This window comes from Megalops cyprinoides, chromosome 9 (genome assembly GCF_013368585.1).
Source record: "Megalops cyprinoides isolate fMegCyp1 chromosome 9, fMegCyp1.pri, whole genome shotgun sequence".
NCBI classification, from domain to species: Eukaryota; Metazoa; Chordata; class Actinopteri; order Elopiformes; family Megalopidae; genus Megalops; species Megalops cyprinoides.
The window spans coordinates 25,073,027-25,100,718 of NC_050591.1; the positions used below are offsets into that span (position 1 = coordinate 25,073,027).

The 27,692-nt window shown below is 48.7% G+C and overlaps 1 protein-coding gene across 3 annotated transcripts in view; it reads right to left on the reverse strand.

The window, feature by feature from the left end:
• LOC118783237 (protein CASP-like) overlaps positions 1-27,692 on the reverse strand; it is a 148,624-nt gene that overhangs the window by 61,813 nt on the left and 59,119 nt on the right. For all 3 annotated transcript variants that reach the window (XM_036536998.1, XM_036536999.1, XM_036536997.1), the window contains exons 3-8: positions 24,995-25,042; positions 14,019-14,097; positions 9,117-9,254; positions 7,216-7,339; positions 4,368-4,444; positions 3,731-3,797 (exon numbers count right to left, since the gene is read on the reverse strand). In XM_036536998.1, the coding sequence (XP_036392891.1) occupies positions 3,731-3,797; positions 4,368-4,444; positions 7,216-7,339; positions 9,117-9,254; positions 14,019-14,097; positions 24,995-25,042 (533 nt within the window). The remainder of the gene's footprint in view (positions 1-3,730; positions 3,798-4,367; positions 4,445-7,215; positions 7,340-9,116; positions 9,255-14,018; positions 14,098-24,994; positions 25,043-27,692) is intronic.

The window sequence follows — 27,692 nt, forward strand, 5'->3', positions numbered from 1 at the left end:
AAGTCACTCACGTGTGCTTTGCAGTTTACAATATGGTGTCCTTAAGAGACACAACGTACTGTTCATTCCTGTAGGTACGAGTGGGTTTCACAGTCTGTACAATCATGCACTGCTTGTTCTTTAATGAAAAACAATGTGGCTGCAATAAAAAAAACTCAGTTTGTTAGATTAAGCCCACATTTTCCTTTACATCTTGGCACAGTGTGGACTCATTACAATGGCTGCTGTGTGATGTAGGGGTGTCAAATTGAGTGGCCCTGATGCTCTGACACCACTGCACTGACCCCATGTATAGAACAGTGTGAGACAGACTGGGGCAGCGCTATACTGCTGTCTGAACAAACCCGGAGAGCTGCCATCTGATAAACTGGCCTGACACACGCAAACCCGCTCAGCAAACAATCATTATGAGTGAAACCGCTGAAAGAGGGAACAGCAGCTTCTGTAAACAAGGCCTCTGTGCAGAACAACACAGACATACTGGAGCGCAAGCACGTGGAGCGCTGAGGAAAGTCCCTGGGTTCTGTTTCAAAATCCGCTTTTCATTTACATTCGTTTCCTTTCCTACGAAGGATGAAAAGACTCAATTAAGTATGATTTCATACCGCTGTCCCTCTGAATGCAGTGGGGTCGAGCACATTTTTCTGGAATTGTTCGTGACTAATCCAAGAGGAAGAGGCTATTGAGTGTGGTGAGCGGAGCACAAAGAGGAAAGCCTTCCATGCAAACTGTGTGGTCTTAATTTAGGCAAATTACCGGTAACAAAACGGGAGAGACGTGTGGTATACCCTGGGGTGGGGCCACTCAGTATAGGAATGCGGCAATCGAGCGGATTTCCTAAGTTTATATCAATCATCATCAACTAACTAACTCAAGCCTCTTGGATTGATTTAACATACCAGCTGACCAAATACCACATTTAGGGGGTTTGGCAGGAAGGAAGAAAAAACACAACCTCTCTGGGACTAGGGCTGTAAACCCACTTGAACTGTTTGCTACTGTTATGTAAATGTCTTTGTCTCAACAGTATAGCATAGTGGTAAGGAGCAGGGACTGTAACCAAAAGGCTGCTGGTTTGATTCCCCGCTGGGGCACTGCTGTTGTACCCTTAGGCCTGGTACTTAACCCAGAGTTGCCTCAGTAAAATATCCAGCTGTATAAATGGATAACACCTTAAAAAAGTAAACTATGTAAGTTGCTCTGGATAAGAGCGTCTGATGAATGGCCATAATGTAATGTAATATCTCTATCAGTGTGTTCTAAGGTTTCTATCAGTGTGTTCACTGAGGTACACACCCTCACATCTGCACTGCGTAAGACATCTCCCTGGTATCTCTCACTGCACGGGGTGTTCTGACCAGCTTCCAGCTCCACGCTCTAGTCATCAGACACATTGAGAGGGTGTGTCCCACTGCGCAGCAAGGCGACAGACCACACCGCCATGGTGCTCATGCAGCAGTGGTCAGACAGACTGAGGGACAAACAGCTGTCAAACAGACAGACTGAAGGACAAACGCAGCCACATGGGCCAGCAAGGCCCTTTCCTGAATTACTGTATGATGGGCAGTCAGGCTCGAGCAGCGCCGTACTGCAATCTCAAAACTCAAGCTTTGCCACGTCAGTCTGGATAAGGCTGCCTGCAAGGCGAGGGAACACGCAGGCGTCATTCTGTGAGGATTATCAGATTATTGTTAATACTATTATTACATCAGAATGCAGTGTGACTGGACATCCCACAAAGTCAAACGCTGTCAACGTACAGAAGTTCTGACACTTACGTTCATTTAGCTTGCATGGATACACGTATATTCTGTTGTGCCGGAGGTCGCTCTGGATAAGAGCGACCGCTAAATGCATTTTATTTTTAAGTTTGCTCCTTGCAGGACGAACCCGGATGGTCCAAACAAAGAGCAGAAAGGACATGTGTTTATCCTGGTTGTAAGAATGGCATATTGTCTGCCAGCGACTCAACATCTTCGTGTTATGCTAATGAGCGCAGCGTACGCTTGTTGTAGCCGAGGTCTATTGCACAGAGCGCCGCAGCGGCTGAATTAGGCTCCTGTACTAACAGTGGAACAAGTGGTCCTGAACGAGACAAAGGCCTGTAAGGACGGCCCTTCTCTCTCGTTTAATCTGACAGGTGTGTCAGAGAGAGGACACAGATTAAACAGTCACGAGCACGCTGAGCCGTCCTTGGTATGCGAGACACGTACGGCACGAACACAAAGAGGATGCATCAGACATCCCATCAGGGAGAGACGAGCAGAGCGATCCATGTGGACCAACAGCTCTTCATCTCTATTTGCGCTGGCGTGTTTGATCACCAACTAAAAGTTCTGACACAAAACAAAATATAGCGTGCGTAAAAAAAAAAAAACGTCGCTAATTTCAAAAGCTTTCGTGCGCTTCTTCTACGTGCCGCGGTGCAGCTGCCCTGTGAGCCTGATTCGCAGTGCATCAGATTTCAAAATAACCGTCTGATAGGACCAATGATCAGACAGACCCAAGACCAAAAAAAAAATAGAAAGTTCCATATCCAAAGTGAGGCTTAACTTCTGTCACTGTGATGAGTGATCGTGTAACGTGCCTCCCTCGTGTGTTCACGACGGGGTGAGCCCTGCTAGCAAGTGCCAGGCAAAGGCAGCATGTAGGCAGTGCAAACGGAACATGCGACCTGGGACATCCCGGATAGTAGGAAATATTCACAAGCTGTCACGGGTGAGCCTGCAAATGGGCCAAACTGAGCCAGACTGTGTGTGACAGGGCTGGGGTGGCCAAGCTTTACAGGCCATTAGAGGGACACTGGCAGCAGAGAGGTGGCATGGCTTTATGGTGGTTGTGGGGTGAGGGGGGGGGGGGGGGGTTGCACAGCCATAGTGAGGCGATGACACGGCGCTTTTGTGCTTCAAAGGCCTGCAGGCAAGCCTGGCAAGGGCCCCTTTCATTGGGTTACCGCAGCTGTAATTAAGCAGCTTCCAAACGTTGGGTGGTGAGCACTGAAATAGCCCTGGGGCGCGGGCTGTGCAATAGATGGCATTCCTGCGCAACGGCTCGACATGGAAATTACACCCCTCGTGCAAACCGCAGGGAGGGCAGGGAGGGCTGTTAGGGCCCCCCCACACGCAGGTTCCGAGCGCCGAGCCGCTGCGGCTCTCACGGCGGGCGCGAGACCCCGCCGACGCTCACCTGAGCGGCTCAGACCGCCCCCGCCCCCACACACACACACACACCAAACTGTACATCACACACCAAAGCTGCCACTCTCAGATCTGCCAAACACGATTAACCGCAGACATCATTCACTGCGCAAATACCACCCACAGAGAGAGGCAGCGGGAGGAGAAAAGAAAGGCTTTTCTATTGAGTAATTATGGAAAATGGGGTGGGGTCAGGGATTACAGAGCTGATTTCCAAGTTTACTGGGCATCACTGATGTGTATTTTTGGATGTCGTCATTTGGCTCTGTTTTTTTGGCAGAGTAAGGCAAAGCTAAACCCTCAGCTATTAGAGCAAGGCCTCCAAGAATCCCACTTCAGATAAACCAAGTGACAGCGTCTTCAGTGCTACTGTAGTATGAGATGTAAAATTCTCCTCAACAAGGAACCCAAGACTTCCTGATCCTGGTGCATTTGTAAACATCAAAGATCTCACACTGGAGAGAGACCAGGAAAAGCCTGCCTGAGAGGTGGATGAGGCAGGGAGGTGTGTGCGTGGGGGGGGGACGACTTACTTTGCTGTGGACTCTTCGTCATACTTGGTCTTCAGATCGAAAAGCTCTGCCTGAGTAGTTTCAAGTGCTGAAAAACAAACAGCCGCTTTTCAAACAGGAGTCGACGAGAGTGGGATTAGAGTGATGGAATCCAAACTGAGCCAAGGCTGTGCAGTAGGAAGGACTCGTTCACAGAGCACTACATGCTATCTAAGCTAAGCTCTCTTCAGTCAGAGCATCGCATTAGATGCATAGGTTGCGTGGCTGAATTACTTGTCCTGTAACATACACCAATGCTTACTGTTTTTTTTTTTTTTCCTTTTTGTACACACAGATTTGTGTAATAGATTTTTTTTTTAAATCCTGTGCACTGTAGATGGATAACATCCAAGCATGTTTTGTCTTGTCGGTCACTGGCACGCATTAACCATGTGTTGGAGGGGACATGTTACAGCCTGCCAACATCAGCTAGCAGAAACAGGGTATTGTAAGGGTCCTATATTGTTCTATAGTTCACTGCAGCGTAGTGGAAGGTCACCATACTGTAGTAAGAGTCCTACAGTAATATACTATAGTGTATTGAAAAGTAGTGAATAGGGTACTGTCATGTAATGTAAAAATGTTACAGCAATAACAGCATACTGTAAAAGATGGGTACCTGTCTGTAGGGACTGGGCCTTGTGGTCTGCCTCCTCCAGCTTGGAGATCATTGACTCCTGGGTCTCCTGCAGCTTTCTGAGGAAAAAAAAAAAAAAAAACAGTCGGGGTCAATAACCTAGGGCGCAGCATCTTGGACACTTAAAGGAAACAGCTGACACAGACTGAGCATTACCCCACATTACACTGTACCCCTTCTGTGTATTGAAGGATTTAGGATTGCTCTAAATGGTCATTTGTAATTTCCACCTTACCTATATGATTATGTCCATGAAAGAATAGTATTTTCCAAATTTTGTCTCGGTATGAGAACCTAGTCCTGATACTGTATCTAAGGTGTTAAAACAGCTGATGTTCTATGGAACCTAATTTTAGCTCTAAAATGTAAAGGTAATCTAGTCGCCTTTTTGGATAAAATGCTTGTCCATTGAACCTGTGACTGTATTGTCCTCATTGATGCAAGAGAGACTTCATTTTTTTCGTGAATATAGCCAAACCTTCAAGGGTGAGGTTCAAAGGCGGTCAGTCTCAAATGTTCTCTCATCGAAACAAGAGTATCTGCTGGATTTAGAGGTGCCATCCTGAACCTCCCAGCTAAATAAAGAAACTGCTGGGAAAGGCCTAAATAATACATACACACTGCTGCACTGTACATGCAAGGCACCTGGACACAAACTATCAAATATTCAACAAAACAGGAAGCGGCTGTCTTGGTGTATTGTGTTTCCATCAAGGTTTAGTCCTGTGACTAATGCAGCTTTTCTACTCCCAACAACAACAACAAATAGCCCTGTATCTGCACAATGTGCTGCCCATTTGTGGGAGGTATTTGAAAAGTGAAGCCGAGGAAAGACTGAGCAAGCTGTGCTAGGGGGAAAATATCCAAAGTAAACAATCTGTGTACCATGACAAGCTACTTCAAACTGTTTCTTCTGCTCTGCGGTGAAGCCTTCAGGTATACCGATCTATTCACTCGTGTACTGTGAATTTTGGACCGTATCAGCCCTTATTATTAGCTCTTTTGAAAAGGGAGTGCATGGTGGACGTGGTCTGTGGCAATGTGAACTGTTGGAAGGCAGGGTGCTGTGAGAGGCTGCCGACCCTTGGCGATCGACAGAGCTTTACACCGCCTGTCCCAGCACAGACCATCAGAATAAGCCGCCAGTCTCAGCAGCTTCTGCCAAACCAAACCTGCAGTCGGGAAACCCTGATGTAACCCACCTCTCTCTTTTTCTGTTTCTGTCTGTCTGTCTCTCTCTATCACACACACACACACACACACACACACACACACACACAGAAAAGGCTATCACAGAGGTGGGAGTTTACAGCAGTCTTTCAGGCAGCTCACGGACTGAGTCATTCATGATTGATGGAGAGAGAGGAAATCTCCCACACACTGAGATCACCAGGGGAGAATCTCATCTGCCGCAGAGCCAAACGGATAGACACACAGTGGAAAAGCACTGACAGGGACGTTCTTGGGGGGGGGGGGGTGCTGGGTTGGGAACTGCTTGCGTTTCATAATGGGCTTTAAAAAGGAGAACATATACAACAGGCCAAATATAAGTCAATTATGTTGTATCGATTACAACGCCACATCTGTTCCACACACGAGAGGGCCGGTCTGCGCAGGAAGCTGTATTCTGGGTGAGCAGAAAAGGGACACTCAGCGTTACATGAATCCGACTGGTTATAAAATAATGTGTTATCAGCTAAATGGAATCTCTTCCAGACATATTACTTTACAACAGCCAAGCTCATGGGGACCACACACATGATCAGGGCTCGGGCGTTTTATCATGCCAGAGGTATTCTGTCCAATATGTAAACAAACATCAAAGAATTAAAGGTATTACTGAGGCTTAGCGGTTTGGGCCGGAAAAAAAAAAAAACCCTGGCTCAATTTCTCTGCATAAGCACTTGTGTAACCACGACATACACTTTAATACGCCCGATATTTCCACTGCATAAAAGGCAGGTTTTAGACAGTCTTGCCAGGCTTCTCCTCTTACATTGAGTGATGCCCCTTACATTTCATTATGTGCAGACAGCTCACATTTACATCTACATGTTATACAGTTTTCGATTTTCATTTCCCTCCTCTTCCTTTGAAAACAGCGGGTTGGCAGATTCCTTTGCTTTCATCTTCTACCTGGATATGTAACCAAATCGTACTGTGAAAAACAAAAGTTACACCTCCACTGGAAGACTACAGGCAGGCTTTGACCGAGGGGGACTTGCCCTCTGGGGGGACCCTGCCCTTTGGGGGGACCCTGCCCTTTGGGGGGACCCTGCCCTCTGGGGGGACCCTGCCCTTTGGGGGGACCCTGCCCTTTGGGGGGACCCTGCCCTTTGGGGGGACCCTGCCCTTTGGGGGGACCCTGCCCTTTGGGGGGACCCTGCCCTCTGGGGGGACCCTGCCCTTTGGGGGGACCCTGCCCTTTGGGGGGACCCTGCCCTCCGGGGGGACCCTGTCCTCTGGGGGGACCCTGCCCTCTGGGGCCCCAGGCGTGTGCCTGACTGAGGGCACAAACCAAGCACCTGCCAGTCGACACATCACCCACACTGCAGTTTAACAACTGACGATGCACCTCTACAAAGTTGAGGGAAAAAGCACGGGATCGGAATAGTACAGGATACGATGCGTCAGGCGCCGGCCGACCATTAGAATACCTGGCACCTGCTGTGGAACAGCAGGGTTAACAGGTTCTCAGATCCTGGGATGAGCACTTACCACACGCCTTTTCATATTGCCACGAGGAAACTGCCCATTACCACTGCCTCACCCCGGCTGATTGGATCAGAGCAAGGAGCAGGCCGAGCCTGCAGGGGGCGCTCTCTCTCACCTCTCCTTCTCTGCATAGTCGTTGTGAAGCTGCTGCTCCTTCTCCTGGGCCAGGTTCTCCGCCTGGTTCTTCAGGGACTGCTCGTACTCCCGGATCTTCTCCTTAAGTGCTTTGATTGTGACCTCTGCCCCGGGAGAGAGGAGAGCAGGTTGGTTTAACAGCATTTAGTACATTCTTATTGCATTCTTAGTGCCTCATGAATTATACATGACCCCAGATAAAGGTGTCAGCTATGTGACAATAATAATGATAATAATAAATTACCCTGAGCCACTCTGCAGATGCCCTTATCCAGAGCAGCAATCAATATCACACAAAAGCAAGAAAAATGTACCAGATTTTACTTTACAGAAACTACATTTTGAGTTTGTTCAAATGGAATCACAGGTCATATTCAACTGGGGTGATTAAGAAATACAGGAGCCTACTGTTCCTGCTTCCCACTACTGACAGACACTAAAACCCTGTCTGATGTCTCTTGTATTTCCATACTAAGCCCAATGAACCACTGCCTGCTTCTCCAGTACATAAATTTCCTCATCTATCACCGAGCTCAAGAAGGGAAAATTTTCTTTTATTTCACTTCATTGGTTGTTAAAGCTATGAAAAGTCAAACCTAATATTGCGACAAAGGCCCTGGTCTGTGCACACGACCTAAGCAGAGACTGCAGCCTGATCAGGCATCAGAAGAAAACACAGAAACTCAGCGAGCCAGGTAGCAGCTTTAGGCTTCATCTGTTCCTCTGCGGTTCCACTGGGGCCGTTTCCCCCCCACCTCTCTTCATCTTTATATGTTCACTCAGGGAAATGGCTTCAGTGACAGTAGTTACGCTGGCATGCAAGATACTGCTGAATTCAAAGACAGGTAAACGGAGTAAAGCAAGGGGGAGAGCTGGTGCTTACGAGGGGGTGAGGAAGACTGTGGGTGTGTGTGTGTGTGTGTGTGTTTGTGTGTGTATGTGCGTGCCTGAGGCCTGTGTTTGCGTGACACAGAGGGAGAATGACAGGGCGCGGTCGTGACAGCGCTGCTGTTCATCGCTGGTGATTGAGAGCTCTCCATTTCCCCTCGCTCCTCTCTCCCTCCCTCGCTCCTTTTTTTCCCCCTCTTCTCTGTGATTTAAACTCCAGCATTTCTACCCTGACACATAATCAATGGGAACGAGTCCCTTTGGAGACCTTTTACCCCTTAACTGTTAAACTGAACTTTAAACATTTAGGTTGCAGAGGATCAATGGCCTCAGCTGGGAAAAATGAGTGGAGAATCTTTGGTGGGGGGAAAGGGGGGGGGCTGAGATAACTATAGTCCAGCCAGCAGGAGGGGGTACAGGGAAAAGGGAGAGGAGAAAAAGAAAAATCAATGCCAAAATATAATACTGCTGCTCCTGAGCTGCTTCAATTAGCTCTCAGCAGGAAGGGAATTCCAAAGACTGCCCCCCCAATCCCCCTCCAAGCCCCCCCTCCTCCTACCTCAGTCAGGGAAAAGACAGACAGTCTTCAGCCTGGTTTCCAGTGACCCGGCTGATCTGGGAGTGCTGCCTAAATGCAGAGCCCAATGTGGAGAGCTGCACTTCAGCCACGGGTCCGGCACCACTGAGCCTGGAGCATCTATAGAACTCAGGTCTTCCGGGACGGCCAACAACCCGCCTATCTCATCTGGTAAGCCTCACTAACGCGTTCATTTATGAACAACTTGCACTATTGCTCGCAAGTTTATGAAGAAGAAATCCTGCCGGCTTGAGTTTTTGACGTCTGTTCAAAGCTAGGGCGGTTCAATGGAGACATGGTTTTGGAAGCGGACTAGTGTATTTCTACAGGCCGAAGAGGTTGATGGCCTGGTGTTCTGGCTGTGGAAAGGGCCGCTCTCTCTCAGAGCGGCGATGGGGAAGAGCGGCTTCTCTCACCCTGGTTCTTGACCTCGGCGAACTCCTTGTTGTACTCCTCCAGCGTCTCCCGGAGCTTCTGGTTCTCGGTCTCGATGTCGTGCATCCTCTGCACCTTCAGCTGCAGCTGCTGGGCCAGGTCCAGGGCCGGCACGGGGTCTGCAACACAGCACAGCGCAGCACACACTGAGAGCGCGATGGGGAAACGCATGCGAGGACCGGAACACAGCCAAACACAGGCAGGCTGAAATATCACAGTGGCAAAGGGACAGTCCTACAGAGAGTTAGGGTACTGAAAAGGGCCTTGTCATTTGTGGTGGCACCTGGACATTGGATCCTTCGGGTGTTTGATTACAGACTTATTTAACTTACAAAGAGAAACTGCCCTTGGAAATAATGCATTCGTCTTCTGACGGGCATGGGCAATGCTGCTATGACACAGGCTTGAAAGGGCACAGAAGTACGAAGTTTAAAAGTCTGTGCCTGAGTCTCCTACCCTATCAGGGTGGCACGGCCAGCTCAACCCTGCAGGAGCTGAGGAGGGAGAGGAAGACAGAAAGAGGGCAGGAGACAGAGAAGGAGGGAAGGTAGCAGGAGAAGGGGAGAGGAAAACAGAGAAGGAAAGGGAGACAGGAGACAGGGAGAGGGGAGACAGGAGCTGTGTCTAAGAGCCGAAGCGCTTGCAGCCATTCTGTTTACTGCTGCTTGTAAGTGAGCAAGTAATTGCACAACAACTCTGATAACGACTGGCATATCAGTTCTGCTGCGAATTCCACAACGCCCCTACCCTCAATGCCCTCTCAGCACAAGCATGTGGAGATGGAGAGGGACAGACAAAACAGATAGTTGAGGAGAAAAACTACTGTATATAAAAGTTTCTGGGGAATCAACAATGTCTCTATGGGATGTCTCTAATTTTTCTATGGGACAAAGACTCCGCTGCATCCACCCTACCGGCGCCATCACTGAAGCATGCTGGGATATCAGAATGAGGACAGTTCTGGGGCGTAGCTGACAACCTTTAGTGCCACAGAAAGGCATGCTGGGAGGAGCACTGGATGACACTAAAGTGCCTTCCCATATCCCACACGTAGCAACACAGCTCTTTTTAGAAGTTTATGTTTTTATGTTGGGGAGCACGAAATCAGCCAAATTCAGTGCTTAGAACACAGCTGTGCTTTAGTCTCATCTCACATTTCCCTTCCACCAAAAATTCAGGGAAAACTAATGAAACAAACTGGTGGATTACCAGAAAACAGGCACTCAAACTAGATTTGACAGGTAACCTGAAAGGAGATTTACTTTCTAGGTCAGCAGCCTTTGCCAAAATCATCCCGACTCTGCTTGGGTGCACCCCCTGCCTCTATGGATCACATGGGGGGGGGGGGGGCACAACTCAGGCTGTAAAACTGAGGTAGCTTCACTGCTCCAGTCAGTGACCTACGATCCATTCACCACGTGATGGCACACGCCGATAGCTCTCGATAACCCGTCTCCGCAGATGCCACCATTCAGGGTACGAGGTGCTCTTGTGCTCGCTGCAGACTTGCTCCTCAGCATCACGTGACTAAGCGGAGACAGCCGCTCGTCCAAAACAAACCGGGTCACGTGACCACGCCGTGGGAGGGACGAGCGTCGAACCAGAGCGGACACACCGCCAGCGCGCCGATCCCGAGCACACACTTCCCAGAGTGCACTGCAAAGCCGAGGCGGAGAGTGACGATAAAATGGCGCCAGGGCTTTATATCCAGTATAACCTCCGCAGTGCTTCAATTTCAACCTCAAAGGAAAAGGTTCTAGAAGCATCTGTCATGCGGCGGCAAAGCCTGGGAAGAATAATTCCACGGTGACGACGGCTTCTAACTCGGCGGCGGCGGGAGAGCGAGCGGTGAAGTCACTGGAAAAGAAGCCGTTGCTGGGGGGACATGCCGCGGCGGGAACAATGGTTTCATTTCACGGCTGCCACACCAGCGCCGCACTCCCCGCGTTCCAGGCAACCCCGCGGTTCCTCTCCGCCACGGCTCCGCACTCTTTCTCACCACGCAATCCGGGCTGTTTTCAAAAGATAAGACGCGTAATAAATCGCGCGTTAGTCATAGTGGGATCTGATAAATAACTCTGTGGCCGGCCTGGTGACAGCGAGCGGCGCTGGGTCCGGTCCAGACTTTGTGGGCCTAATTATGCCCTCGGCTCATCCGCTCTGTGTCCCGATTGGACCGGGGTAAACTGTGATCCTGACGCCCCAGTCCTCCTGAACGGTCCCTTCCCCCCTTCCCCCCTTCCCCTGGCTGCTGCGGCTCTGGCCCGCTGCGCCGTGGGTCCCGGCCAGGCTGGCGGTGCGGCGGTCTCGGGGAGAGGGGCCTTCCACAGCCCCCATGGTGGTCCCCGCACAGCCCCCTTCATCAGCACTCATCATCAGCATGCTAATTGCTGCATGACTAATTATGCCCCAATTCCAGTTGATTTTCTTTAATGAGACAGCTGGGTTAATTATGTAATCATACGATTCCATTAGCCCCTAGAGCCCCGCCAGGAAGAGGGAGCGGGAGAGGGAAAGAGAGAGACAGATGGGTGTGCAGGGGGGAGTGGGGACATTCAGAGAGAGAGAGAGAGAGAGAGAGAGAGAGAGAGAGAGAGCAAGAGAGAGAGAGAGGGAGGGAGGGAGGGAGGAGGAAATGAGGGAAAGGAGGATCAGAGAGAGGGAGCACAAGAGGAGGAAATGGGGGAGGGTGGGGACAGAAAGAGTGAGAGAGAGAGAGAGAGAGAGAGAGAGGAGGAAATGAGAAGGAAATGGGGAAAAGAGGGGACTGAGAATGAAAGAGTGGGAACATGAGAGGGGGGCAGGAAGGAGAATGGGATCAGAGAGCTAAAGGAGGGAATGGGGAGAGGTGGATTAGAGAGACAGAAGATATCACATCAGATCAAGACAGGGGAGAGAGAGAGAGAAAGACAGAGAAAGAGGAGGGGTAAAAAGGATAGCAGGGAGCCTGAGGAAGTGGCAGCAGAGGCACAGAGAATGTGAGTGAGGGGGAGATGAAGAGGCACTTGGCCCCCCGCTGTGAGATCTCCTACCTTCAGCGCGTCACATGCTGTTAGACGCCTCGGCTGCTCACAGGAGCAGGATTTGGAAAGGTACTCAGTAATTTCACACCGCTTTCATGTCTTCAGGTGACTGACTCACGGCACTGAACGCAGCCGCGCGTTTGTGGAAAAGACTTCAAGGCACAGACCTGACACCCCGCCTCTCCTTTCACCGCGGTGAAACAGTCCAGGCTCCCCCACAAAACTTCCTCCCTCACGGTATAAATATATAAACTTCAGCTGCTGAGCTGCAGCAGAAAGCAGAGTTTGTTTATTCTGCAGGAGTGGACCTGACATTGCGTCATTCTCTGCGTGTAATGACTGACGGTACGTCTAAACACAGTGAGGCCTTTCGATGGACTCGTCAGTGTGTTTCCATCCTGAACTGCCGTTTGAATGCGCCTGTTCTCAGACTGCATTAAGCTTAGTGTAGGACACTTCTGTAGGGACACCTCAAAACTACACGCAAGGAGGTGCAGGGGGGACGCGTGACGGCGTCGCGCTCGTCTGACTGCACGCCGCCGCGCTGAAAGGGATTGTGTCACCCTAATTCGCTTCCTCTGGTCGCCCTGACAAGCCTGTCCCTTCAGATAACGGTACTAGCTCGTGCAGTTTGTCAGGATGACGAAAAAAGGCTAAGCTCTGCACAAAAAATATTAGATGTCAGAACGTATACGACAGGGAGTTACACAGCGCGCAGCAGCCTCGGCAATAACGGCAGCTTCGTGGAGGAGTGCAGGGCCCTGCCGCTGCGGAAAGAGCAGCACGGTGACGGCAGGCGCGCGCTCGCAGACATGTCTGAGGCAGCGGGTGCCGGGCCGAGGGGAGGGCGGGTGCCGGGCCGAGGGGAGGGCGGGTGCCGGTTCGAGGGGAGAGCGGGTGCCAGGCCGAGGGGAGAGCGGGTGCCGGGCCGAGGGGAGGGCGGGTGCCGGGCCGAGGGGAGAGCGGGTGCCGGGCCGAGGGGAGAGCGGGTGCCGGTTCGAGGGGAGAGCGGGTGCTGGGCCGTTCAGTAATTCAGCCAGGTAAATATCCGCGCTGGAATTACGGAAGGAAGTTGCGGTCAAACTTGATAATACGATTAATTTGCGTTAAAACATTAGTGCGTTAAAGTTTCGCGATTAATCGCGAAAGAGCGTTAACGCGTTAACGTTGACAGCGCTAATACACACACACACACACACAAACACACCCATACATATATACACGCATATATTTATACACATATAGACACACACACACAGGCACGCCTACAGTGAGGAGAGGAAAGTGACTTTGGAGAGTCTCTGTGCGTGAGCTCAGTCTCTGCAGTCAGGGCTGTGCTGCAGATTCACAGGATTTCCCCCTCTTTGAGTGCGAGGAGTCTGAGCGGCCCAGGGCCTCCACACCACAGCAGCAGTAATTTTCTGAAGCACTAAGTGCTTCCCCAGGCAGGACTGCTTTAAATGGACTCGCTGTCTGCCCTCTTCCTGCCGTGTTGGGGGAAAACGGTTGGAAATCTGTGCTGGGACCGCTTGGAGAGCGCCCATTACTCCCAGCCTTCTCCTGCTCAGCCAGCAGCTACCTGTTCACTGATTTAACAGCCCCGGTCCCAGCTTCCCTCACCCCTTTCAGCCTACCACCACCTGACCTACCTGTCTCTAAAGTTCTGCCACGGGCAGATGTAATCTGTAAACTGAAGACTTCGGGAGAAATAATTAAGAATTCACTGTGTGTGAAACAGCAGGGCCCGCAGGCCTCTGGAGTATGAAAGACCGTGCTTATGAGTGAGAGAGTGACGTGCTGGCCGGAGCGTGGTAACGTGAACCCTCGCAGCCAAGACACGAGAACACGGCACACGCTCACCTGGAACATCGATTAATCTCTTGTAGACGTTCAAGAAGGCAGCCTCTGCTTCTTTACTTCTTTTACTCAAGGCGTCGATCTGAAAGGGGGAGAACAGGGGTCAGCCGGTGAACCTTCCGAAACTTTCAGAGAGACAGAGGGCAGAGCAGACTGCAACGGGCTGAAAACATCGTGTGACGTTATTCTTGAAGATAATAAGGCAAAGGAAGGTTTTTCTGGAAACCTCTGGAGATGCAGCTAACATTCACACATGAACAGATGAATTCTGCGTCATCCATAGACTTCAGTCACAAGTGCACAACAGGTACGCACAGGTACACAACATAACCAACATAAATGTAAAATAGAGAGGAAAAAAATAAATCCAAAAACAAGACACTTCCTATTGTTATGGACAATGTCACAGGTTGTCATTCTATAAAACAGACTTTTTCATCATCAGCAGACAATAACAATCAAACTGAAAAAGAACTGCATACACTACTTCACCAGGTGGAAACAACTCCTGAATAAATAAAAACAGTTCATAAACAACTGACATTCATCTGTAAGGTGAATGAATCTAATTTGATCAGCTTACCTCTGCTGGACAAGGCCAGAAAGCCATGTTGATGTCCACTGTGGTCTCTTTTTTTTTTTTTTTTTAACAGTTTTAAACTGCGGCTAATGGACAAGGCTTCAGTGTGACGGTGAACTTGGTGCTGATACATTCACCACATGCAGACATGCCTTTATCACACAGGCATGCTGCCACTGCCATCCAACTCAGATGGATAACACTCAGAAAGCCTTGCATGCCGTCCACTTGGAAACAGATAAATTGAAATGCCTTAATAGCTGCCATTTTCCTGCTCTTTACACGATTTTGTTCAGCTGCGTCGTGGATGATTGATGCCTTTTTACTACCGACTGCGAGCAATGGCGTGTATCATTGAGACAGAGCCCTTCGGTTTTAACATACTGCAACAGCTGGTGAAAGGTTTATTTTAAAAAGAACAACTATTAAATACCATTTTATAAATGGCAATACAGAAAATTGTACTCATTAGTACACAAATAATGCAGAGGGCTTTCACCAGCAATTTATTGTAATGCCTGGCTTTAACGTGTTTCGATTGGGGGGTTTTGTGGCCATCAGCTGTGAGTGCAGTAACCTTCCGCTAATCCTAAAAAGCAGCTCCCCACAGCTGCTCGTCCTGAAAAACCCCCATCCACACTTCACGCCGGGCCATCACGCACTGGCTGCGTTCCAGGCTGGATTCCACAGCACGCTTCTCCAAGGAGCCAGATCAGCCATCACATAAATGTCCATTAGCCGACTGGTCTCTATTCAAAATGCTTGCATTATGCTTTGTCCTATATGGTGACTTAACTAATTTAAGCATGTTATTTCTGTCCATTTCATAAACATGAGTTTACAGTAACTACACAGATGAATTCACAGTGCATTACATTATTGTCATTTAGCAGACACTCTTATCCAGAGTGACTTACATACAGTAGGTTACAAATTTATCCATTTATACAGCTGGATATTTACTGAGGCAACTGTAGGTCAAGTGCCTTTCCCAAGGGTACAACAGCAGTGCCCTAGGAGGAAATCAAACCAGCAACCTTTTTCGTTACGAACCCTGCTCCTTACCACTACATCAGTGTAAGAGAGTAAAGAAATAAATATAACACTTGCTTAAATTTGCTAATCAGAGCAGATAGTTCTGTGTTTTAGAGGAGCATTTGTTCTAATCTCTGTGGTGCTTCATCCATCATTTTGAGTAATGAATTCCAGCAGAACAGTTTCTTACACATCACTGTACGTTTTGAACTCACTGAAATTAATGAGTAATACTGCGGGAGACACTGAGGAGATGTAATACTTCCTGAAGTCACCGCAAAATCTCAATAACAAAGCACCAAGGGTTAGAGCGAATTCCCCCTTTACCCTTTTTAGACAGTGTCGGCCTATGGCAGGCAAACAGCTCCGCGCCCCCCTACATCGGACTGAATGAAAAGCAGTACCCTGCACATCCTCACAGCTGAAATAAGGCGGCGCGGCAGCAGCGCTGACCTGGGTGTGAGCTGACAAAGTGGGTCAGACCCCACAGGCGAAGAGGACCCAGATATGCGGGCAGCCTGTTTGTGGGGATGCCATTCACGACACATGGCCATACAGCGGCCCACGCTGGCCCACGCTGTAAGGACTTCTGCTGATCCCTGCCTGAGAAACTTTCTTAATTAAGGCTGAACAGCCCCCTCTTTATTTACCACTCCCACCCATTGGGGGGCAGTGTTTGCTCAGCCACAGTTGACCGAGCTGTGAGAAAACTTGAATAATTAAAGAAAAAACAGACACCCACACTCTCTCGCACACTCTCTCACATAGACACAGACACACAGACACAAGGATCACATGACAAAAACAGTGGCTTTGTGCGCTTGGACACAAATACTTATATATGAAAAAGGTTCTTGCATCACTACTCAAATAAGCAAGTGAATGCTCTCATTTACTAATCCAAGTTCAGAACAAAATAAGTTCCTCACAAGCTGTTGGTCACAAACTCTCCCAAGAAGAATGAATGTATCTGACCTCCATTCCTTACACAACACCACAAACTTTATTAAAGTTTATTAACTTATTTTACATTCAACACTGTTTAACACATTTTTGAAGAAAAAAAAAGATAAATCATGAAACATTTTTTATACTTTTCTACAGTCTCAGTTAGAACTGGAATAGGGCAGTTGCCATTATATAGACAATATGACAGTCAGTTTTCACTCCTGTGGGAAGGAAATTAAACCTTTTTTTTCAGGCCGGAAAACATCTGGATGAAACTAAGCAAGGCCAAGGCCTCCCTCCCAGATGGAGCGATTAAAGGCTTGACGTACTAGGCAGACTTTTGGCCCATTACGTCCATCTTGTCAGAAACTAAGATCACGTTTTATGTGGCGAGCTACTGTAAGGTTAGCGCAGGAGAGCGCCGGGGCAGGTGAAGATTCCCGGTTAGCGCGCGGAGCTGGAGGAGCAGACAGAACACTCTGGAACGTACCAGATGTTCTACAGGTGGTGCGTCAGTGCCAGGGGCCTGCGTGATTGCAGATAAGACTCAGATTATCTGCTTCTCCGATTTACTCTGGCACAAACACTCTCTGAGGAGGACGTCTCCGGAGAGAGGGAGCGTGGCTCTGACGTGTTTCCCTCCTCCTGCTGTCCACCGAGCCCTGAGCTACCATACGAACAGCGCAAAAACACGTACATCACATTCTTTCAACGCTGTGGACACTGAACTTTAAAACGTGAGATTCTGGCTGGTGTCCAGCACAGGGGACAGCACTTCTGAAGTGACCAGGCGGACACAACAGTACCTTGCTGACACTGTAGATGTGTGGGCGCTTACGACATGGGCTGTGAGTGAGGCTTCAGGTACAGAGAATAAGGAAGTTCGCCACTGCAGGCAATTAGGACAGGGGAAGGCAGCGAGCCCGTCGCCGCCGCTAACCTGAGCTACCCCCGTTACTGCAGACTGTGTTTTTAAGCCGAGCAGGATAACTGATCCAGGGCTGGGGGGGATTAGAGGCTTTGCAGACTTCTTATAACAGAAAATTACATCCTCTGGCGCAGCACTGAAAACAGCCTGCAGGCTCCCATTCACAGAGCCGGTGCTGAAGGCAAAGCTGTGCCACGCCTCGAGCCCCGCTAGCAGCCCGCACCTAGCAGGGCCCTGCCACTGCTTACAGCCTGCATCATCGAGGGCAAGCACAGGCCCGGTCTGGAACAGCTGACCGCTTCACAGAAAATGTGCGACGCTAAAGCAAAGCCCTTGTTTCACAACCAGACATCATCACCAGCGCTGGGTATGGCAGCAGGGCAAACCACCACACAGCTCCAGTATGAAGAAGGGGAGCGCGGTAGCGTGGAAATCCCTGAGCATATTGACAGTGACTTTCATAATGCCTGAACAGAGGAATATTAGCGCTAAGCTGCGCATGATTGATCCCCCAAAGGGATCAGGTTAATGGGGGATTAATACTCGGCGCATTAGCATGGACCCCTGCTACGCACACAGGATCCCTGCTGTTGGTCACACCTACCAACCTGGACAGGAGCACAGCCGAGTGCTTCAGGGCCCACAGGACAGGGGTCCAGCCGAGTGCTCTGAGGCACACAAGACAAGCAACTCAAGCACGACACTAGGACAAAAAGTCTTAATCCAACATTCCACAAAACTAGAGTATAGGACTTTATTCCTCCATTTCTTGTGTCAGCCAGCCAGCATGTGATCCGGGCCGCGCACTCCGCACAGCATAACATGGCAAGACCCAGAGGACACGCAAACAGCCCGTCTGAAGGGTGAGGGGAATTCAAAGGACGGGACAGTCCGCCATGTTCCAGGGCCTAACCACCCACAGTGCGTTGTAAGTCAGAGCCTTTTCTGGCAGGCAGCGGGCTCCCACCTCTGCAATATTTATGAGCGCTCTTAATTAAGCGGCTCACATGAGTGAGTTAAGTCGTGCAGAGGCACAATTCCCGTCTGTGTGATGGGCAAACGCACGTCCCTCCCACAGTCTGTGAGGGAGTGCGCTCCGGGGCCCTGTCGCTGTCAATTTCCATCTGTATCACTGTGCCAAAGCGATCGCTGCCACCCGGCTCCGCCGCACAATAACGGCCCCTTTGTAGGTGAGGGTCTAAATGTGTTTGTAGTGGATTCAATTAGCACATCAAGTTATTTACAGGACAAACGTCCTTAGAAATCCCGGGGGGAGGGGTACTAGTTGGACAGCGAGGAGTGGGTGGAGGCCCGAGTGGCCAGCTGCGTGTCCGACGGGCCTGAGAGCGTGCTGAAGCCACAGCCAGTTTCACTCTCACAGGCTATTGCATTAACTCATCATACTCTACATAATTCTTGAAGTCACTAGTTTACTAAACTACACCATAGCCTGCAGACTCATCTTTATTCACCTCATAACAGCACTGTCGAATTAAACCAGAGAGACATTCCAAAAACAGCAATATGGATAACTAAATACGCGTTAGCCTAGTTTTATACTAAAACACCTCCCCGGTGCATGACTCCTTCAGCTTTGAGGGGCTTGTTGACTTAATGTAGATGGAGCGGAATTCAAACAAACAGAGCAAATATGGAACAGAACAGCGCTCTCTTCGCCAGTCACTGGTCTCTAAAGGACGCCTCCCCACCCCGTGCCCCAGAGGGGACCCGCTCCCCGCTCCCCGCTCCCCGCGTGCGCCACTCCGCTCCCAGTTGTGTTCTCATTTCCTGGCAGGAAAGGAAGTGCTTGCTCATTTTGCAAACGAAAAAACAAACATCTCAGTAGGGCTTGGCTGTTCTCCTCACCCCTGAGGCTTTTCAGGTTAGTTAGATCTCAGCCGTTCAGATGTGTCGCACTCTGCTATGTTTCTGAAGGCAAGTTAAAAAATAAAAAATTTATATATATATATATATATATATATATATATTCATTTCTTATTTCCCAGTAGAGCATACTGCAATGCACCTGCATCTGAAAATCTGAAAATGTATCTAAACCATACATAGTGGCTCCATTTTGTCCTATTTGTTGCAATGCTACTACCAATTTACCATGTATGGAAACCTGCATGAGGAGAAAAGAAAGAAAGAAAAAGAAAAAAACACCTCTACCTTCTCAAGAGCCAATGGAACCTGAGGTGAAAATAAAAATTCTTGGTATGACAAGTCAGACTTTGTTTAGGACAGGAACTGTCCTCTGCCAATAATGTCCAAATTATCCTGAGCTGAAATAAATTCTGAAATCTCAGACTGTACTTAAACCCATTTGACGCTGGGTATTTTTAAAAACCCAGAGTTATTTAAACAGGGCGATTACTGTGGTCAGTAATAACCCCAGCCACATGAACAGAGAACACAAACCACAATGAACATTAATGGAGCAGACAGGCTGTAATTTTGCTTTTGAGAGGTGCACTGGGAGCCGCTGTTCATTCCTTTAACTTCATAAAACATACATGGCATTTTTTCCAGCACTCAATTTTTAAAGGAGTACAACTAAGCTGTTTAACCTGACTTTCACTTGAATTCATCAGCAATGGCCATTAGAGACTGCCTATAGGATAGCCAGGTTATACTTCCTGCAGGTTTTAAAGCTCAAAAGCCAGCATTATCTTTTTTTAATTAAATACCATCTGCACTTGGGTTCTTATTAAGGCCTTCCTGCTGCGAATTCTATATATGGTTCTGTAATGCTTCAGAGCTGACTGATAACAGCAACTGACCACTTATTGACTCGTAACAGGCAACAGCTTTCTCCTCCTTATTCAGTCCTCATTAGACAGAGCGGAGACTGAGCACAGAACTGAGCACTTCAGCTTCCCTTTTTTACCTCAGACATACTTTCAGCCCTATCAGCCTCCACAGGATCATTTAAAATAATTATATTCCATCGTTTCTACACTAACAGCCCATTACACTGCTCACAAAGGCCAAGCCACACACAAAAATAAAAATGTCAGCAAGTGTTTGAAAAGCTCTTATTCCTCTGTGTCTGAGGAGAAGTAACTGCAGCATTTGAGAAAGCAGTGAAAATTATCAGTATGACTTTACGAAACCAAACGTTGGGAGATAAGTCATTGTTAACAGGAACTGGAATATTTGTCTTAGAGACTGAAATTGTACTTGAATGTTAAAAAGCACTGGGTTTTCTTCATCAAGTACTGTAGAATTACACAGAGGATAAGGTCTGAGCTGTGTAAGTGTCAGACAACTGCCACCCTAACTCTGCCAATACCTTAATCCTATTCTTCCTTCCCTTGTCGCTACCATGACAACAAACATGAACCTTCAATCAAACTGTTCTCCTCACCACAAGACCAGGCCACTGGTCACCATCCTCTCCCTCTGAATCTAACTCTAAAACAGGCCTTTGGTGAAAATGAGTTTTCCTACTCCGTACTTTCTGTACCACTTGGACATCAAACCTGCAGATGTAGGTTAAATTATCTGGTCAGACAGTACCTGTATACTGAGGGGACACTGCGAATGCATGATTTTTTTTTTCCCCCAAACAAGGACAATCACAAAAAAAATCCTGAGCAGAAGCAGATGTGTCACCTGAGCCTTCTCCCCCTGGATCCGCACTCACAGGGGACGGCTGCCACAAGCCACTGCACAGAGGCAGGTAAAGCAGGCCAGAGCAGCTGGGGGCACTGCAGTGAGTAATGACCCTGTGACTGCCATCACCCGCTCTAACGCACTCTGACATGCACACGCACACGCACACACGCACACACGCACACACGCACACACACACACACACAAACACACACACACACACACACACACCCACAACACCCACAACACCCACAACACCCACAACACCCACAACACTCACAACATTCACAACACTCACAACACTCACAACACGCACACTGGCTCCAACACACACGCAGACAGACACACACTCACACTCAGGCACAGGCAGACACGCAAACACACACGTACTCAGACACACACTCATCGGCTCCGCGGCCGGTGCAACGGCCTCCTTCCCCTGCGTGCACACATTTCCTGAAAGCTGCTTCCACTCACGGCTCAGGCTCAGAGCAGCAGCTGTCTCAGCGGGCAGCAACACAGTGCCAGGCCCGTAACCTTGCCGCGCACGCTGCCCCTCCGCCCTGACCTCGCTGCCCCTCATCCCTCATCCCCCCCCCCCGCCCCGCCTCGGCGGTGCGGCCTGCGGCGGCCGTCCCTGACGCCGCGCGGCGTGAAGGACATCGCCGCTGACCCGTTCCCCGGGCCCGCAAATAAAGAGTGCGTCAGGGGAGCCCGATAAGAGCGCTTTACAGGAGCGCGCTCCTGATGGAAAAATAATCGAAAATCTTATCAGATCGATGAACCTGTGGAGCGGGGAAGGAGCTGGCCCCGGGGGCGTGGAGCAGGCCCGCAGGGGTAAGAGCCTGCAGTGCAGCGCTGCCACATTGTGCTCAGGGACCCAAGGCTGACGCCAGAAGGTCAGAGATTTACATACTGGTAGGGCAGTGCTGCGGTAGCCTTCAGCAAGTTGTGTAACCTTTTCTTTTGCAATATCCTTTATGAATGTTAACCTACCACAAATTACTTTTACAATTTCATAAACACTTATAAATTACATAAAAAATATCCATAAAAGCAATTAAGAAGTTATGATCAGGAATTGATGCTCTATAATGGAAACATTTTTATTTTTATAAATTGCTGAGAAATAGCTTTTATTGCCATATTATTAGATATAGCATCAAACTCTATCCTGACAAAAAGCCCTTTTTTCTTACATTACAAACTACAAAGTACAAAGGGAGACCTGTCTGCCGACAGCAATCACAGATATCTAGTTACCTAACCAGCTACAACTTAAGCAGCTGCAAATAAGTAGACTGGCAGCTAGGTAGTTATAAAAAAATAAATATCATTCTAACACACTTCTTCATGTAGAGAATCATCTAGCTATAAACAGTGCCCTCTGTACTTTCTCCTGCCACTGATTAAACAGTACAAAAATATATGTAATAAAAAATGTACATATTTTTTTCTGCTTCCTTTACCCTGAATATAACTGCACAGAGGAAAGTGACATTGTTCCTAAACAAAAAATTTTGCTCCAGACAGCCTAAGTGTCATTTTTTTCAGTTAGCAGTTAGTTTTTTGTAAATTCTTCTCGGGCATGGTCTATACTTACTGGATGCTTCCTGTAGAGGCCACCTGTGTGAGGTAAGGACACTCGTGGTGGGCATCATTATCAATTATCATGCCCCTGGCAGAATTTTTCTACGTCCCTTTGATCTTTTTTTTAATTTGTGGACTACTTTTTGAATTTTAACCACAAATGTTCAATTGGTCTTGAGATTCAAATGATCAGCTGAGTTTTATTTAGTGCTAAGTTAACCAGTTCGTTGTAGATTTGGAACACCTTGGATCCCTGTCATGCCAGAATGTCCATTTTCAGCCAAGATTGAGCTTCTTGGCAGAGGGAACTAGGTTTTGGCCAAAATGTCCTGGTATGTGTTGGAGTTCATAACACCCTCCATCTTAACAAGACCCCCAGGACCCACAGTTGTAAAACATCCCGGAAACATACACCCAGTGTGAAATATGGTTGGAGAGTTTAAGTTTTTTAAACATAAGCTCCACCCTTTCATGCCAAACATAAAGCTGATGTGTGTTTCCAAAAAGCTCAATTTTCATTTCACCTGACCAAGAGACATGCTTCCAGTTATCACTCAATTGTAGTTTTGTAGACTCCAGTTGCCTCTTTTAGTTGCTTGCTTTCTGAAGAGGCTTTTTAGCGGCTGTTAAGGCAACATTCGTGCATGTAACTTTGAATGGTTCTTTTTAACACTCTGGAACCTGAACATGCTAGTTGCTTTAGAAGATCATTGGCTGTTGACTTTGCATTCGCGATTATCTCCCAAAGAACTCATGTCAGTCCATGGTGGCAACATACACATGCATCATCTTCCTTCCAGGGTTTCCATTATACCTGTAGCTTTAACATAGGCATTCATTCATTCATGACATAGGCCAGGTAAGCGAGGTTAAGATGCTACCTGCATTGCAAGTTAAACTTGTGAAACATAAGTATTCAGTGCAGCTGCAAACACTCCTAAACACTTTCTAATGTATTACGAAACTCCCAATTTACTATGACCGATTTTCCAGCTCAAGTACATTTTTTTTTGCTTTTAGGAATACTTTAGGTTGGGTTTATGATTAGCTTAGAGCAAGCAACTCTAGGCAGAGATCAGAGGCTGTGAGCTCTCCAGGATGCAAAAAGGAGAGGAGAGCACTGTTATCCTTGCAATGAGTCTGGCCCATTTGGATGCAGTTGTAATGTCATAGCAACATACGGCAAACACTGTATTTTACGAGGAATCTGATAATGAAGCCATAAAACAGGGGAACAACCCGCTCTCACAACACACCCTGTCTAAGGGCCTGTGGAATATAATCCCCCTTTAAATCAATTGTGAAAATTACTGCACTTGAAAATGGCAATAACTTCTGCTCTCCAGACAAAATGTTAAGCCATAATATTTGCTCCCCTTTGGCTGGCTCACGCTGTCACATCGAATTGTTCAGGGTCACGCATTTTGCTCTGACTGAGGCGATACACATCCCCCCCCCTTCAGGACCACTGGGTCAAATCTCCATCCTCTTCACCCAACCCCCACCCAAAAACTGATGAATCGCCCCCGTTTAAATTAGCGGCTTTGCTTGCAGTGCATTACAAGCCATGAATTTGTGCGGCAAATTTGTAAAACTCACGCACACATGATTAGTAAATAAAGAACAGAGAGCCTCACTCTGCACAAGGTCAGAAGGCATCCAAGAATTTGAGAGGCCACAATATTCATTTACAGACATGCACTCAAAATAACTATAAACTGTGGTTTCAGCAGCGTGAAACAATGCGAAAGCAAAAAAAAAAAAAAACCAAGAGCTGTGCGTCTGAGCTGGGTTTTAAGAACAAAGCCCTCATCAGTTCCGATTTGGCTTGAATTTTTTAAAGGATGCAATTTAAACATGGCTGGGAGCTACAGAGACTCATATAAGGAGACAAATAATGTGTTCCCTCTGTGTTGGCTCCCCCGGGACAGCCGCAGATCTCCAGAAGAGCGCTGAGCGAGCAGCCTCTCTCTCCCTGCAATGCATCATGGTCGGGGACACTGACCAACCAGGGAGGGGCAGGAAGAAGGGTGGGGGTGGAGGGGGGGCAAGGTGCATCAACTAATGTCATTGTCTGGGGGAATGAACCGAGATACGCACTATAGATCTCCGCTATTCACACAAATGTTTGATATTTAGGACACCTGCCTGACAGCTGCTTTATATCAATATAAAGACTGCATTGTTAGAACAAGGCTTTCAAAGTGCATCCAGTGTGAGCGTCCAACAGCATCCAACAACCGCAGTCAGATAACCCTGAGAGAAGACGGGCAAACTCACCTCTGCTTGGAAGCTCTTGAGCAACGGAGCTACCTGCTTGCGCAGATCCTGCAAGAGAAAAAGAAAAGAGGGGGTTTATGGGATGGCGGAGCGTGGTCTCGTGTCGTGGCACATGCAGAGGGACTGTCTGAGGCGGTAAAGGCATGACGCACCGATCCAGCGGCCCGGTCGCTTTGTGTGCGTCTTTGCTGTCTTACATGCACACATCACCGCTCCTCTGTCCCCCACTTCACATCCTCTCACCTCCCTCCGTGGCGCGGACGCAGCCTCCCATCCCCGTGATTGATGAGACGAGTCACTGTACCTTTCGTACCGCGCGTGTGATGAGAACCAAGCCAATGTGATAAAAATAGTGATCCGGATTGACCCGGCTACCCCGGGGAAGAAGGGGGGGGGAGAGATGCGTTCCCCGCTAAAACGCCGGCCGAGGCGTCACCTCGCGTTACCTTTGAACCGCGGCGGGGACGGCGGCACGTGTCTGCGGGGGGAAGCGGGGGGAAGCGTGCGCGCGTTTACCGTTCCTCTGCGGCCGCTGCCCCCGTTTCCCCACCGCATGAGCGCAGCACGCCTCAGCCGCTCCTGATCAGATTACCGTTCATGCAAAAACGGGGGGGGGGGGGGGTTTCTACTGCACATGCAAATGCACACACTGTTCATTAATTCATACCCAAAAGAACTGTGTTGGGCCTCCGGAATAAACCAGCCAACCTGAACAGCTCTTTTTTTGGATGCGCTATATTGTCGTACAGTAGGCTGGGATTAAACTTCCATTTCCTCGGGTTTGGTTCTGCGGACGTTTTTCTAAAATTAAAATAAAACAGGAATCAGAGTCAACATACTATAAGGCTATTCTCAATAAACCAGGCCAGGTTTTCCCCCACAACGTTTGCATCACTAATTAATAATATACGTGTAACTTAGTCCTATTATTTTTATTTTGTAAGAAATTTCATCAGCCTGCTGTTAGGTGACTGAGCACAATGCATTTTCAATTTAAACTTGATCGAGTGCTTGATGCATCACAGACCTATATCGAATTTGACTATTAAGCATAGGTTGCAGATAGTAAGGGATTCAGAGACGATAGCCCAGCACATGAGGATTGCACAGCTGTAATGACACGTGTAAGGCATTCACTCCATGGCTGGCCACATTAAGCAAATTAAGCAACAGCCAAAGAGGCGGGACAAGGGATCCACTGCAGTACAGCATAATCCAAAGGTACTATTTCTTGTTTGGGCTGCTTATGTGACAACTGAGATGATGAATAGTGAACAGAGCCTCAGAGAAGATGGGAGACCCCCCGCAGCGGCTGGTAGGTTGCTGTGGTCACTCCGACCTGGTCAGGAGGTCAGGAGAAGCAGTGCAGGTGTGAAAAGGGCCTGCTGATCTCTGTCGGATCCGGAGCCGTTGATGACAAACAGAGAAACAGACAGGAAGCAGCCTTGCGACATCCCCTGAGAGAGCAGCAGGGTTCGCTGATCTCTGGCTACACTCAGCTACTGTACGGACGACATTTAAGTAAGCACTGCACCATGTGACAAAAAGGAAACATATTCCAACAGCTGGTTTAAATATAAACAGTTGTGCCTTGGCCAATAGGAATCCCAGTACTTCCCCAATTGCAGCAGGGATGCTCTCTGCAAGTGTTATTTGGCTACAGTCAATGAGCACCTGGATATATAATGTATAGAAGTATTTCATATTCACAGAGAACAACACCAAGCTGAGAATACCAGTTGCACCAAGGTCGAAAACGGATATATAAGAAAGTGAAGAACAGAAAAGCGAGCAATGAGAAGCCTGAAATGCGCCTGAGATTATATAACATCGCGTCTAATGTTTGGCCAGTCTTTTCACCTGTGCCTGGAGAGACTGTGAGGTCTGCAGGCTGAAAGAAATTGTATCAAATGAAGCCGTTCAGTCCGCGCTATTTTCTTCTGAGTCAAACTGCAAAAACTCCCCTCTGAGAGTCCAGGCTGGACTGCAGGGGAGTGAGAGTGATGAATAATGGAGGCGGGAGAGGGGGCAGCGTGAGCGTGGAGCTGCTGCTGCTGCTGCTGGGACCGGGGTCCGGGCGGGAGAGCGCGGGCGGTGCGGGTGGGGAGGGCGCACAGCTCCGGAGCGGGGGGCTGGGAGACGAGCGAGCCCCGCTCCTCCGGCTCGCTGGGGAGATCCCCAAACCTGGAGAGCAGCCCGGGACTGCAGGGTGGTTTGCCTGCAGGTTATGTTTCCAGGCGAGTCCTCCACAATCAAAGAGCATCTCCTCAAAGAGCGCGCCAGAACGAGGGGGGGGGGGGGAACACACTTCAAAGACTGAAGTGTTCAAAGCATCGGCTCGCCCGGCTCGTCTACCCCTGTGCCGCTTGCATCATACGCGCTGCACCAGGCCCCCTGTTCACGTACGTGTCCGCATACAGTGGTGTCCGCACCACTCCAACAACGTTTTCAAAATGCCACAATGCGCAGCAGGGGTCGAATCCAAAAACTTCTGAACGAGCATTCGTTTATTTCTCCCAATTCATCATCTGACTGTGTGAAATTCAGAATCTGTTTCGAGCACCATGCAGCAGGGGAAGTGAAGGACATAAAATGTGTCACATAAGGTTAAAAGTGTGTTATGTTAAAGATGCTTACCGAAGGTGTATGCCTTCTATCCGTCATTAAAAGAACGTGAGTAACGGACAGCCCATTCATT